This window comes from Nicotiana tomentosiformis, chromosome 6 (genome assembly GCF_000390325.3).
Source record: "Nicotiana tomentosiformis chromosome 6, ASM39032v3, whole genome shotgun sequence".
Classification (NCBI taxonomy): Eukaryota; Viridiplantae; Streptophyta; class Magnoliopsida; order Solanales; family Solanaceae; genus Nicotiana; species Nicotiana tomentosiformis.
This window is the reverse complement of record NC_090817.1, coordinates 105,256,770-105,271,208: the sequence shown is the minus strand read 5'-3', so window position 1 is coordinate 105,271,208 and position 14,439 is coordinate 105,256,770. Positions and strand designations below refer to the sequence as shown.

The 14,439-nt window shown below is 42.1% G+C and overlaps 1 protein-coding gene across 1 annotated transcript; it reads right to left on the bottom strand.

Moving 5' to 3' along the window:
• Positions 1-724: 724 nt before the first annotated feature.
• Positions 725-10,856, bottom strand: LOC138894525 (uncharacterized). The gene is made up of 8 exons (XM_070179226.1): positions 10,611-10,856; positions 7,813-8,145; positions 7,527-7,700; positions 7,191-7,394; positions 6,232-7,049; positions 5,081-5,821; positions 4,414-4,882; positions 725-820 (listed from the first exon to the last, which is right to left on the bottom strand). Exons 1-8 carry the CDS (start codon positions 10,854-10,856, stop codon positions 725-727), a joined length of 3,081 nt encoding a protein of 1,026 aa, XP_070035327.1.
• Positions 10,857-14,439: the final 3,583 nt, after the last annotated feature.

Sequence of the window (14,439 nt, the reverse complement as noted above, 5' to 3'; positions counted from 1 at the left end):
TTCTAACTTGAATTTAATTCTGAAATGACTTCCCTCATTCTTCAGGTGGGCGTCTGCAACTGACTTAAAACTGAAATGAATTCCCTCGTTCTCCAGGTGGGTGCCTGATACTGACTTGAACTTGAAATGAATTCCCTCGTTCTCCAGGTGGGCGCCTGCGACTGACTTTAACTTGAAATGAATTCCCTCGTTCTCCAGGTGGGTGCCTGCTGCCTTAAAACTTGAAATAAATTCCCTCATTCTCCAGGTGGGCGCCTGATGACTTAAAATTTGAAATAAATTCCCTCGTTCTCCAGGTGGGCGCCTGATTTTGACTTGAAATAAATTTCCTCGTTCTCTAGGTGGGCGCCTGATTTTGACTTAAAGCTAAAATGAATTCTCTCGTTCTCCAGGTGGGCGCCTGATGACTTAAAACTGAAATGAATTCCCTCGTTCTCAAGGTGGGCGCCTGATGACTTAAAACTTAAAATAAATTCCCTCGTTCTCCAGGTGGGCGCATGATTTTGACTTAAAGCTAAAATGAATTCCCTTGTTCTCCAGGTGGGCGCCTGATGACTTAAGACTTGAAATAAATTCCCTCGTTCTCCAGGTGGGCGCCTGCTATCACAACAACACAGACAAAACAGAGAAAATTTTCTGCCCTAGTTTGTACCAGGAACATTCATTGATTGTTAGTTGCATCCCATTATCCAGGAGGGTCCTGAAAACTTAAAACTAGATCCCATTATCCAAGAGGGTCCTGAAAACTTAAGACTGAACTTATCTGGAATATGCTTTCCTCATGGGGATTTTCTGGCAAAGCGAAAAAGATTTCTTGCCCCTGCTTAAAACAAAGAGAATTTTGTCAGTTTGAAAATGTGGCGGTTAGTTTGTGGCATCCTTGCTGAAAGTGTCTGCTTCTGCCACTATCCCGCTTCATTCTGATTAGATGCTTCGGGCTACAAAGAATTGTTTGACCTTTCAATCGGACCTCGACCACTAAACCTCTGAATGACTTGAATCCCTTACATTCAACTCGTCGTATGGCACTTTTATTCTGACAACTGTTGAACCTTTGCATTTCCTACAAATTCACGAATCACTTGACCACCCGAACTTCAGTTACCACCGCATTGCTCATTCTAAATCATGTCCCTTGTGATGCGCCTGGCCGAATTTTGCTTGGTGCAAATAAAAAGCTGGTAATGAGCTTTGAAGTCCTTTCTTGCTTGCTTCAAAAGACTAATTTGATAGAGACTTAGAAAAATAGACCCAAAAGAAACGAAGCGAAGTGACTTCGAGAATTAGGAATAAAAAAGAAAAAACAGAGATGACTATTTGAAGAAAAATGGAAAAGAGACTTATCTGAATGAAGCAGCCGGCTCCAATGATCATGACATGCATTTCCGATTGATCAGCCTAATCCATCCAACTAATCACATTTCAGTTCATGCCATGTCTTCATACTTCAAAACCGGGGTTTCCATAATTCATTTTCTCTGTAAAGTCATGAACCCCATTCGGCTTGTAATGCCCCGAGGGGTTTTCACCAGCAAACCTCTCTCATTTGCTCCTCTCTCAACTCATTGTCACCTTACAGTGCCCGTAAGGGTTTTCACCAATAAGACTCTCTTATTTGAATTTTCTCTCGACTCACCATCTCCCTATGATGCCCGTGAGGGTTTTCACCAATAAGACTCTCTCATTTATTCACTTTTCCTTGTGCCCATGAACAAAGGTGCTACCCATGATGTAAATAATACCTCCATCTCACTTGACTTGGCATCCTCAAAGTTGATCAGAAGGTCTTTCTTTGGACTGTAGTGTAGGTTTTGGACAGGGTTAGAAAGAAAGGGTGGCATGCAGGCTCAAAATAATTTAAGATGAAGGGGTTCAAAATTACAACTTTTGGAATCAAATCTTTTTTTTTTCAAAACTAAAACTTCTGCCCAAGTTTCTTCGAATCTGGGGAATTTTAAAATTTTATTTTGATGGGACCAAACCGTGTAAGGCTGCCTACGTATCCTTAAAAGGAATCAGGTCGAACGTAGTTCAAACTAGTAAAAGTTGTTTTGTTTTTGTTACTTTGCTTTTCTTTTTCTTTTCTCCTTTCGTTTCTCTTTTCTTTCTTTTGCTTTTCTCTTTTCCTTCTCTTTTTTTTTCTTTTTTTTTCTTTTTTTTTTCTTTTCTTTTATATTTCTAACTCTACTTCTGATTCCAAAAGAAGGGTATGAAAGAAAATAAATAAGGCTCAAAAAGGGGTAACAAATGATAAAAGTGTTTGGGATAGCAGAATAAAATGCCTTCGTCATTCCAACTTTGAACATGCCTAGTACAAAATGCGATTGAAGATAAGCAAAGAAATCATACATAATATCTCTTGACTGTATCAGAATTAATAGCCATATCCACACATTTACCTTCTATGTCTGTTAAATACAAAGCACCATTGGGCAACACCTTTGTCACAATGAACGGCCCCTTCCAGTTTGGGGCGAACTTGCCTTTAGCTTCAGCTTGATGTGGAAGGATGTGTTTCAATACCAGCTGACCCACTTCAAATTTTCGGGGACGCACCTTCTTGTTGTATGCTCTTGCCATTCTTTTCTGATACAATTGACCATGACATACTACTGCCAATCTTTTTTCATCAATCAAACTCAATTGCTCTAGCCGGGTTTTGACCCACTCATCATCATCAATTTCAGCTTCAACAACGATCCGCAGGGATGGAATCTCAACTTCCGCAGGTATAACTGCCTCGGTTCCATATACTAGCAAATAGGGAGTTGCACCTATTGAAGTGCGAACAGTAGTGCGATAACCCAGTAAAGCAAAAGGTAACTTTTCATGCCATTGCCTGGAACCTTGCACCATCTTACGAAGTATCTTCTTTATGTTCTTGTTAGCAGCCTCAACAGCTCCGTTTGCCTTAGGACGATACGGAGTGGAGTTTCGATGCATAATCTTGAACTGTTGGCATACCTCTTTCATCAAATGACTGTTGAGGTTAGCAGCATTATTTGTGATGATTACCTTGGGAATTCCGAATCGGCAAATGATGTTTGAATGAACAAAATCTACCACCGCCTTCTTGGTCACGGACTTGAAAGTTACAGCTTCGACCCACTTGGTAAAGTAATCAATGGCCACCAGAATAAACCTATGCCCGTTTGAAGCTGCCGGCTCAATTGGTCCAATGACATCCATGCCCCAAACAACGAAGGGCCAAGGTACAGACATTGTGTGCAACACAGATGGCGGGGAATGAATCAAATCACCGTGCACCTGGCATTGATGACATTTGCGAACGAAGTTGATGCAATCTCATTCCATGGTGAGCCAATAATAACCTGCTCGAAGAATCTTCTTCGCCAAGACATACCCACTCATATGTGGCCCGCAAACCCCGGAATGCACTTCGGCCATGATAGTCGAGGCTTGTTTAGCATCTATACACCTTAGTAATCCTAGATCTGGAGTTCTCTTGTACAATATTCCCCCACTTAAGAAAAATCCACTAGCCAGACGTCGAATGGTTCTCTTTTGATCGCATGTGGCATGTACCGGATATACCCCCGATTTGATGTATTCCTTGACATCATGGAACCAAGGCTCACCATCAAGTTCCTCCTCAACCACATTGCAATAGGCATGCTGATCACGGATTTGAATATGCAGAGGGTCGACATAAGTCTTATCCAGATGGTGTAACATTGATGCCAGAGTAGCCGAGGCGTCGGCAATCTCATTATGAATCCTGGGAATATGCCTGAATTCTACCGACCTAAATCATTGACAAAGATCATGCAGACATTGTCGATACGGTATGAGCTTCAAATCTCGAGTCTCCCATTCTCGCTGAATCTGGTGAACCAACAAATCTGAATCTCCCAAAACCAATATTTCTTGAACTCCCATGTCTATAGCTAGCCTCAAACCCAGAATGCATGCCTCGTATTCAGCCATGTTGTTAGTGCAATAAAATCGAAGCTGAGCTGTTACGGGGTAGTGATGCCTTGTTTCAGAAATGAGTACAGCCCCTATTCCGACACCTTTCATGTTAGCAGCTCCATCAAAGAAGAGTTTCCAACCTGGCTTTTCATCATGATCAGCCTCATCAACATACATCACTTCTTCATCAGGAAAATAAGTCTTCAGTGGCTCATATTCTTCATCCACTGGATTCTCGGCCAAGTGACGGGCCAGGGCTTGGGCTTTCATCGCGGTCCGAGTCACATAGATGATGTCAAACTCTGTGAGTAAAATCTGCCACTTTGCCAATCTTCCTATGGGCATAGGCTTCTGAAAGATATACTTTAGAAGATCCATGCGAGAAATGAGGTAAGTAGTGTAGGATGACAGATAATGCTTCAACTTTTGTGCCACCCAAGTCAGGGCGCAACATGTCCTTTCAAGAAGAGTATACTTAACCTCATAAGGAGTGAACTTCTTGCTGAGATAATAAATGGCTTGCTCTTTCTTTCCCGAGATGTCGTGTTGACCCAACACACAACCAAAAGAATTATCCAATATCGTCAAATAGAGAATTAAAGGTCTCCCAGGTTCTGGTGAGACCAGCACAGGTGGGTTTGACAGGTAAATCTTGATCTTATCAAATGCTTCCTGACACTCATCAGTCCACTTAACCGCAGCATTCTTCTTCAGCAACTTAAAGATGGGCTCACAAGTTGTCGTGAGTTGAGCAATAAACCTGCTGATGTACTTTAACCTTCCGAGAAGGCTCATCACCTCGGTTTTGTTCTTTGGCGGTGGTAATTCTTGGATGGCTTTTATCTTTGATGGGTCTAACTCAATACCGTGTCGACTGGCTATGAATCCCAACAGTTTCCCGAACGGGACACCAAATGCACATTTTGCCAGATTGAGCTTGAGGTTGTACCTGCGGAGCCTTTGGAAAAACTTTCTCAAGTCTCCAACATGGTCGGACTTCTTCTTTGACTTTATGATCACATCATCTACATAAACCTCAATTTTCTTGTGTATCATGTCATGAAATATGGTAGTCATTGCCCTCATGTAAGTTGCCCCAGCATTCTTCAAACCGAATGGCATTACCCGGTAGCAATATGTCCCCCACGGTGTGATGAATGCTGTCTTTTCTGCGTCTTCCTCATCCATCAGGATCTGGTGATATCCCACATAACAATCCACAAAAGACCCGATCTCATGCTTGGCATAATTGTCAATCAGAATGTGGATGTTCGGCAATGGAAAGTTATCCTTTGGACTTGCCTTGTTGAGATCACGATAATCAACACACACCCTGGTATTACCATCCTTCTTTGGTACTGGCACCACATTAGCTAACCATATGGGATATTGAATGACCCGAATGACTTTTGCCCCAAGTTGCTTTGTGATTTCTTCTTTAATCTTCACACTCATGTCAGTCTTGAACTTTCTTAACTTTTGCTTGATAGGAGGGAATGCAGGATCGGTTGGCAATTTATGAACTACCAAATCAGTGCTCAAACCCGGCATGTCGTCATATGACCATGCAAAAACATCTTTATATTCAAACAGTGCTTTGATTATTTCTTCCCTGATTTGTTGTTCCATATGCACACTTATCTTGGTTTCCCTGATATTATCTTGATCTCCTAAATTGATTGCTTCAATTTCATTCAGATTAGGCTTGGGTTTGTCTTCAAAGTGATTTAGTTCTCTACTGATTTCCTGAAATGCTGCTTCCTCATCATATTCTATTTCATCATCACACTCTACTTCTTGGATTGTTATTTCGGAATTAGATTGGCTTTTAAGATTCGGCTGAAAATTCCTCATGCATGTCATGTCATTGAAACCAGCATCAAAAGAACTGTACAGAAAAAAGAAACAGAACAAAAATGAAACGCTATCAGGAATAATGGAAAACGGGAAATTGTATTTCATTGAAAATAAAAGGATAGAAGGGTTTGTACATCAAAACAAGCAAAAAATAAAAAATCTGGATTAAAACCCCGGAATAACCCAGATAACAGAAAGGAAAACAAAGCAAACTACCAAAACTCCTTCCGGGTGGGGAGAGGAGTAGCTTTCCAATTGCTAAGCTTCACATTTGGCCCAATGAGCTGCACATCGGCATTACTGGAACCTTCCCCAATTTCCACCATATTAACCTCATCAAACAGACTCTGTAACCTCTTGATCAGCTCTTCATCAAAGTCGACCACAGGTTTTGGGACCGCTGATATTGGGCGTTTTGCGACCCCTGGCTTGACAAAAGACTTGGAGATATGTGGAACAGGCTTAGGAGATGACCATGCCTTTCTTTTCAAATTTTTAGCCTTTTTCATGTCCTTCCCTGTGAGTGTGAATCCCAAACCAAATGTACCGAAACTTTCACGTGGACATACCGGATGTGCAATACCCTGCAGAGATGAACCCAGGCCTTTGCCCAGCACAAAACCATTCTTCAACATTTCATTTGCTACCATGACGGACGCGGAGGGTAGCTTTGGACCTAGAATGCATTCTCCTTCAGGAATCTTCTCGACAGACACTGTTTCGAATGTTTGGTACACCCAAGGCCCTTTATCATCTTCAACTTCAATAAATGGAACAATTGTGTCATTGTAAGCAGATAAGTTCTCATCACCGTGCATAACTATTTCCTGCCTGTCCCATTCGAACTTTACCATTTGATGCAGAGAAGACGGGATTGCCTTGGCAGCATGTATCCAGGGCCTTCCCAATAACAAGTTGTAGGAGACAGCCACATCTAGCACTTGGAACTCCATAGTGAACTCAACTGGCCCTATTGACAATTCGAGCATTATATCACCAACAGAATCTTTTCCTCCTCCATCAAAGCCTCGAACACATACATTGTTCATGTGGATCCTTTCAGTGCCGATCTTCAACTTTTGCAAAGTGGACAGAGGGCAAATATTTGCACTAGAACCGTTATCAACCAGTACCCTTGAGACAGCAGAATCCTCACACTTCACTGTGAAATAAAGAGCTCGGTTGTGCTCTGTACCCTCCATAGGAAGTTCATCATCTGAGAAAGTGATCCTGTTTGCTTCGAAAATCTTGTTAGCAATCTTTTCCAAGTGGTTTACCATGATCTTATCAGGAACATGGGCCTCATTCAAAATCTTCATCAGGGCTTTGCAGTGTTCATCTGAATGTATCAGCAAAGACAAAAGAGAGATCTGAGCTGGTGTTTTCCTTAACTGCTCTACAATGGAATAGTCTTGCATTTTCATCTTTTTCAGGAACTCTTCAGCCTCTTCTTCGGTGACCGGCTTCTTTACTGGGATGTGGTCATCCTTGAATGGATTGGCTTTCCTCAGTTCATCTGGGGTAAAACATCTCCCAGAACGAGTTAGTACTCTGGTTTTATTGACTTCCTCCTCTACTTCTTTCCCTTTATATGTTACTATCACCTATTTGTAATTCCACAGGACGGCTTTTGTGTCAACCATTGGTAATTGGGTCACTGGCTTAATAATAACGGGGGTAATACGAGCCCCTTCCACGATTATGACAGGCTTGCCCGGGACCCCTGGTACGATCACTTTTTGCTTTTTCTGGTTCGCTTCAACATCAATCGGAGGCCCTTTCACAACTAATACAGATGGCTTCACGTTGAGCGTGCTTAGCTTCTCTGACACCCCTCCAACTGTCAAAGGCATTGCTTTTGCAAAATCTGGAGCTTTAACTGGATTACTTTCGCTCCCCGTCCTTATGAACTATCTCAATCATATGTGTCTCTGCATGGGCTGGCAAAGGATTTTGGTTGATGTTTGACGCCTCCGGGCTCTGGACCACAATTTGATTTGTATCAATAAGCTATTGGATCACCCTCTTCAAATGCCAACACTTCTCTGTGTCGTGCCCTGGGGCATCAGAACAATATGCGTATCTGAGGGAATAATCAAGGTTCTTTGGAGGTGGATTTGGTGTCTTTGGCTCATTCAGCCTCAAAACGTCCAACTGCCTCAACCTTTGAAACAAACTGGTATACGACTCTCCAAGAGGGGTGAAGGTTTCTTTCCGCTGCTGCCTCTCTTTTCTATAATCCAGCCTTGATCGAAAGCTTGGACCAGTAGGGTTTCGATATGGTTGTGGGGGTGGATAAGGATTTTTTGGAGTTGGAGCACGCCATTGCGGGTAAGGAGGGGGTTGTGCATATGACTGTGCATGGTGAACATGGTATTGGGGTGGTCTGACTGAATATTGAGGGTCTTGTGGTGGGAAATAATGTTGGGATGGATTATATGGAGCTTGGGTGTAGGCTTGAGGTTGGGGTCGAGTTTGGGTGTACTGGTGAGGCGAACCCCTTGGGCCACGCCCTGATCCAGAGACAAACATAGCGACATCATCTTTCTTCTTTTTGCCTAACAGGCTTCCGGTGCCACTTTGAATTGCTTGTGTGGTTGCTTTTATGGCGGAGTAGCTCATGATCTTGCTTGACTTGAGTCCCTCTTCCACCATTCCTCCCATCTTTACCACATCGTTGAAGGACTTACCTATGGCTGAGATCAAATGTCCAAAATAAGTAGGTTCTAAGGCTTGAAGAAAGTACTCGACCATCTCATCTTCTTCCATTGGAGGATTGACCCGTGTAGCTTGTTCTCTCCATCTAAAACCATATTCCCTAAAGCTCTCACTGGGCTTATTCTCTACCTTGGTCAAAGATAGGCGATCCGGGATAATGTCTATATTGTACTGAAAGTGCCGAGCAAAGGCCTGAGCCAAGTCGTCCCATGTGTACCACCTGCTAGCGTATTGGCGGGTGTATCATTCCAAAGCCGCCCCACTCAGACTCTGACTGAAATATGCCATTAATAATTCGTCTTTCCCACCGGCACCTCTCATCTTGCTGCAAAAGCCTCTCAAATGGGCCACGGGATCTCCATGTCCATCGTACTGGTCAAACTTGGGCATCTTGAACCCAGCGGGCAGTTGGACATTAGGGAATAAGCATAAATCCTTGTAAGCGACACTTACTTGGCTTTCTATCCCTTGCATGTTCTTCAAAGATTGTTCTAGACTCTTCACTTTCCTGAATATCTAATCCTGCTCCACCTTCCGGGATGGTTTCTCAGTTTCAACAGGAGGTTCAAAGTGAGGGGTGTAGGAATAAGGATCCGTGACTTTGAAAGTTGGTTCCGGAGCATAATATTGGATATCTGGAGCTTGGAACGCGGGTTCACTAGAAGATCGGTGGAGGGTAGCTCGCGGAGGGGCTACGAAAACAGGAGCAGATGTTGGAGCCGGGTATGCGGTTGTTTTGGCTGGTGGAGCATGGAAAGTTTGGGACGAGGTGCCGGGGTAGTGGTGGAAAGGGGTAAAACCCAATGCATGCTGAGGGGAAAGATCAACGGTAGTGGGATTCTGGGCTTGTACCAGTGGTGGGATGAAAGCGGGATTTTCTGTGTAGTTAGCGGGAAATGAAGGTGGAGGATGCCCCTGATCCAGGCTTGATACATTTCAGCCATTTGATGCTTCAACCTGTGGACCTCCTCTTTCAATTCAGACTCTGATTCTACAATTTCCCTCGGCGGGTCAACAACACCCGTGTCCGACTCTTTGCTAGTCATGACTGCCTTGCGCTTTGATCTGGTATTATAGGGGTGACTTGCCAGGATGCCAACAAACTAATCACCTAAACAGAACCTATCTTTTTATGCAGACAAAATAACTTGGTCAGTTTTGAAGCATTTAACAGATAGGGAATCGCATATTGGGGATGTAATGCACCTGAGTAGTTAAACGTTTCTAAATGCTTTGCGACGGCTTATGTGTTTCATCCCGGCTCTTTTCCCAAATTTCGAATCCTGATTTTTTCCTCTGTCCTTTTGCTGTGTTTCGCTCTTTTAATTCTCATTCTCTTTTTTTCTTTTGTTTGGCCCCTCTTTTCTTTCTTCCCTCATTTTTTCTCTTCCTCTCTCTTTTTCTTTTGGTTTGTTTTCTTTTCTCTATTTTCTTTTAAGACTATGATCGAATCCTATGGGGATTGCCTACGTATCATGACGCCGCATGAATCAGATCATTACGTAGTTCAGGGAAATAAATGCGAAATGATTTTTTTCAATATTTCATTAATAAAAGACATCTTTTTGGATTTTCTATTACAAGGACTTAAAAGTAGTGATGACTACAAAAGAAAAATCTACAGACTCGAAATAAAGCAATAAGCAGCCTTGACAAGGATGAACAAAACTCGAGGAAAGTAAAATACAGACTCAAAAACTAACTAAAAAAAATCAAAAATACATAAGATCCTCCACCGGTACTCCGGGAGCTTACGGGACATCAGCCGGTCTCCGCACGGGCCTACGGGCAATATCTTCTTGAAGGTAGTCTAGGTCAACCATCACTTGTCGAACGAATGTCATTACAAAAGCAAAAAACATAGACATGGTCATGTCTTCACATTCATGGCATTTCATTACAACATAATCAGCTATCTCTTTAATCCTCATTCTGATGACACCCTTTTCTTGAAGCAAACGTCCAATCTGCTGGGCCCGAGCCTCTAACACTTGTGTATCTGTGTTGTTTTGGTCTTGTAACTGTTGCATGCTTTCTTGTAGTTGGTAAATCAATGAATAGCAATGCTCTCTTTCTGTCTTGAAATCCTTTATTTGCTTGACCATTTCATTTTCCAGGGCAGCCAGCTTTTTCTGTAAAATTGCTACTTCTTTGTCATATTTCTGGTTCAACTGGTGGGCTAATCTAGCATGTTCTTCCGCACTTTTGGTCAACTTTGCTTGAGCATTTAACAAGTCCCTTTCGGCCTTTGTCAAGTCAAAACCATAATCATGCACTTTCTGCCTTAGGTTGGTTATAATTTTCTCATCTCTCTCACTTCTTACTGGTGTCTCGGCGGCTATTTTCATTCTCTGGATTTGGGCTCGAAGGGCTTCATTTTCCCTAGTCAACCTCTTCTTTTCCCCTTCATCTTTGGCTGCCTGCAAACTACTATCAAATTTGATTTTTTTAATTTGTTCTTCTAGTTTGTTTATAGTAGTCTGGTATTCCTTTTCTTTAGCTAACCAAACTCATTGCTCTCGTGCTCCATCAGTGAATTGTTGGACATGGGGACTTTTGGCGGATTATTCTGGCTCTTGATCGACCCGACTTCTTTTACCATACCATGTGGCGTAGTTGGATCCTACTTCACCCATGGACAAATCTCATACTTGAGTCTGTGGTTCCAGGAACCTACATTGGTGCCAAATCTGGCGAACCCTTTCTTCTGGAAATGTGGCTTTTGGGCATAGTTCAATAACCTGTGGACTCAAATCTTCGTCATAGGGGACTGTTTGGTATCTGCCCAATTGGCGTAGGACCCGATGCGGGGCATATGGCTGAATACTCCGAAGACCCATTAATTAAAGAAAGCACACTCCGGCGGACATGTAAATAACTTCATCAACCGGGAGCCAACCGAAAGTCCACTCAATTCAATTTGAGTTTAAAGAACCCAAATACGCGAACCATGCCTCAGTACCTTCTGGCAACTCATGACCGTTTACTCGGTTTTCATATTCTTCGATGCAATTGAGTCCGGTCAGACCGTAGTTCATGTAACCTGGGCGATGACAAAGATGTTCTACTAACCATATTTGTAAAAGCAGGTTGCAACCCTCAAAAAACTTTGTCTCGGTTCAACAAGCGGTTAAAGCTCGGTAAATTTCTGCGAGAATCATCGGTATGATAGTGCCATTGGCCTTTTTGACCATAAAGTCGGCCACTCCTACGAGCCCCAATTCTATATGTATGTCCCTCCTTGGACATATCAGAGTGCCTAAAAATGCCACCACAAAGGCCAAACCCCTGCGTGCTTCCCATTTGCCTTTATTTCCCTGATGATTCAAACCAGTGTCCGGAGCCTCAAATCCGTGGGGGTCCCCATACCGGCTGTATAAGAAACGAAATGTGCAGAATCCTCCGGCTAAATTTTCATCTTTAACCTGCCGGCTAATACTGAGGAGGTCCAAAAACTTATGAGGGGTTACAGTTCTTGGTGCTACTGGATATTGATACCTTAACTTCCCTTCGAAACCAACATAACCTGCTATCTCCTCTAGTGTAGGGGTCAACTCGAAATCAGAGAAGTGGAAAACATTGTGTGTCGGGTCCTAAAACGGTATCAAAGCATCGATTATATCAACCCTTGGTTTAATTTCCAGAAGACCAGTGAGCCCACCTAAAGCCTTTGTCACAGAACGCTTGCTGACCTCCCCTAGGTCGTTCCACCACATATGGAGTCCTAGTGGAATCTCGTCTACGACTCGAAAAGGAATATTTTCAACAGTGCTCATCCTGCACATTTTATTTAAGGCGACTGGTTAAAAACAAGTGATTTTTTATTTTATTTTTATTTTTGACCCCAAAAGAAAGATTATTTATGCAAAATAAAACTCAAACAACTCAAGGCCACCTTTGCAAATAACAGCCGTTCAGCCCTTCAGAAATGAAGATTTTAAAGTTGTGCTTGCTAAGTGGCTAAAATTAGGAAAAGAGCCATAGGTGACTATTCTGGTAAAACAAACTTCCTGCGTCCCGTTGGGACGTTTCTGGCTATTTGGACAGAAAGTGACATCCCCTAAATTTATTTATGACAAAATGACGCATTTTCAAATTTTCTAGTTATTTTTTGCAAAAATGGGACCGGACCCGATGAGGGTTGCCTACATATCTCACATCCGGTGAGAATCAAACCCGCATAGTTCGGTCCATCTTGATGCACAGAAAGATATGATTTGTTTTGAAATGATTTTTTTTTTTTGAATCTTTGGCAGAGTAACGGGATTTTTGAATATCGGGATTATCAAAACCGGGCATTTTTCTACCCTACCTCACTCTTGGTTTTTCTTTTTCTTTTTTTCTTAATTTTCTTTTCTTACTCTAGAAGCCGGTCAACCTACAAGCCAAGCAAATTAATGCACAAGTAGCACATAAAGAATGCATCAGGATGGTCTTTTGATTTTCGGGTGCACCTATCCTAGACGGACCCAACCCCTGTGTTGAGTCCCCTAAGTCAAATGCACGTGATGCAAGCAAACGTACCTACTAGGGATCCAGCATGAGGCTGTGTTATTCTAAGTTTTAAATCCTGGGTGTATTGTTCTAGACCTGGCTTACCCAAGCGGACAACTCGAGCCGAGAGGGGGCAGCGTACCGGGAATATAGAAGCTTCACCGGCTTTGCAACTTGTTCGAACCTCATTCTAAAATTAGGATATGACTCTAACAGAAAAGAAGTCACGCGAAGCGCACGCTCCCCAGAAGATTTAGAAGACTCAGAGAGAAGGAGAGTTTCGTAGCAGTTTATATACAGTTCAAACAATATCAAAGCGGTAAAAAGCGGCATTTAGCACATTAGGCTCAAACATGTAAAAATCAGATAATAGACAAAAACCAAGTATAACAGTTATTCTAAGCTCGAATTCTGAACCCTGAACCAAAAGTTTTGGATTTTTTTTCCAGCAGAGTCGCCAAAACTGTCACACCTCTTTTTTCTAGAAGGGATAGGGGGTTTTTCCAATTTAAGTGACATAATTCGAAATGGGATTATTTATTTGATCAGAGTCGCTACTTGGAATAAGTTATGGTGTCCCAAGTCACCGGTTTATTTTAAATCCCAAATCGAGGAAATTTGACTCTATTTATGGTCTGCGAACATAGAAGACCGGGTAAGGAATTCTGTTAACCCGGGAGAAGGTGTTAGGCATTCCCGAGTTCCGTGGTTTTAGCACGGTCGCTTAACAATTAATACTTGGCCTAGTTATCTGATTTATTATATGTTTTAGAACCTTTTATGTGTTAATGCTTCTATACCACTTTTAATGTTTATGGAATTTGTTTGAATAAGTCGTGATGTCGCGCACTCGTTCATTTTTTGTACATATTGCGAATCGCACCACGTGAAACGCACCTGCGATTTACAACATGTTAATTTTTATTATTATTTAAAGTTATGGTCGAGTCACGTGAAACGCACACTCGAATTAGGGATTATGTATCACGACTATGCCACGGGAACCGTACTCATAGCCGTGATGATTTATTAACCGCGCCTAAAGCAAAGCTACGAATGTTCATAGCTTAATCATTTATTTCCTTAAGTTCAAAATTATTGTGAGGCATGAGAATTATGGGAGTCGTGGTGAATGACATGTGCATGTTTAACTACTGATTCATTAACAAATTCAATTCCCACAAAGAGATAATATGCATAAACCAAACACACTTTCATAGATAGCTATAAGAACTTACAGGAATATAAGAACTCATTTTAACCATTAATATTTGAAAAAGAAAAAAAACAAAGTCCATCCCAACGACATCTGAACAAAATCACAAACGTCAACTTTCAGTTAATCATATACTCATCATGTTCTTAATGAAACGGTGGAAATACTTAAACAACTCGAGTGTATAGATGAATTAACCATTGAAATATGAATCTGTTAAT

Bases quoted from the DNA above. Each gene is read 5' to 3' on its own strand.
- LOC138894525 (XM_070179226.1), bottom strand. From the start codon at position 10,856: ATGAAAATAGCCGCCGAGACACCAGTAAGAAGTGAGAGAGATGAGAAA. The intron at 7,050-7,190 runs GTAGAGCAGTTA...CACTTGGAAAAG, and splicing joins AAATGCAAGACTATTCCATT to ATTGCTAACAAGATTTTCGA. The intron at 4,883-5,080 runs GTGGGGGACATA...AAGGCTCCGCAG, and splicing joins AAGACAGCATTCATCACACC to GTACAACCTCAAGCTCAATC.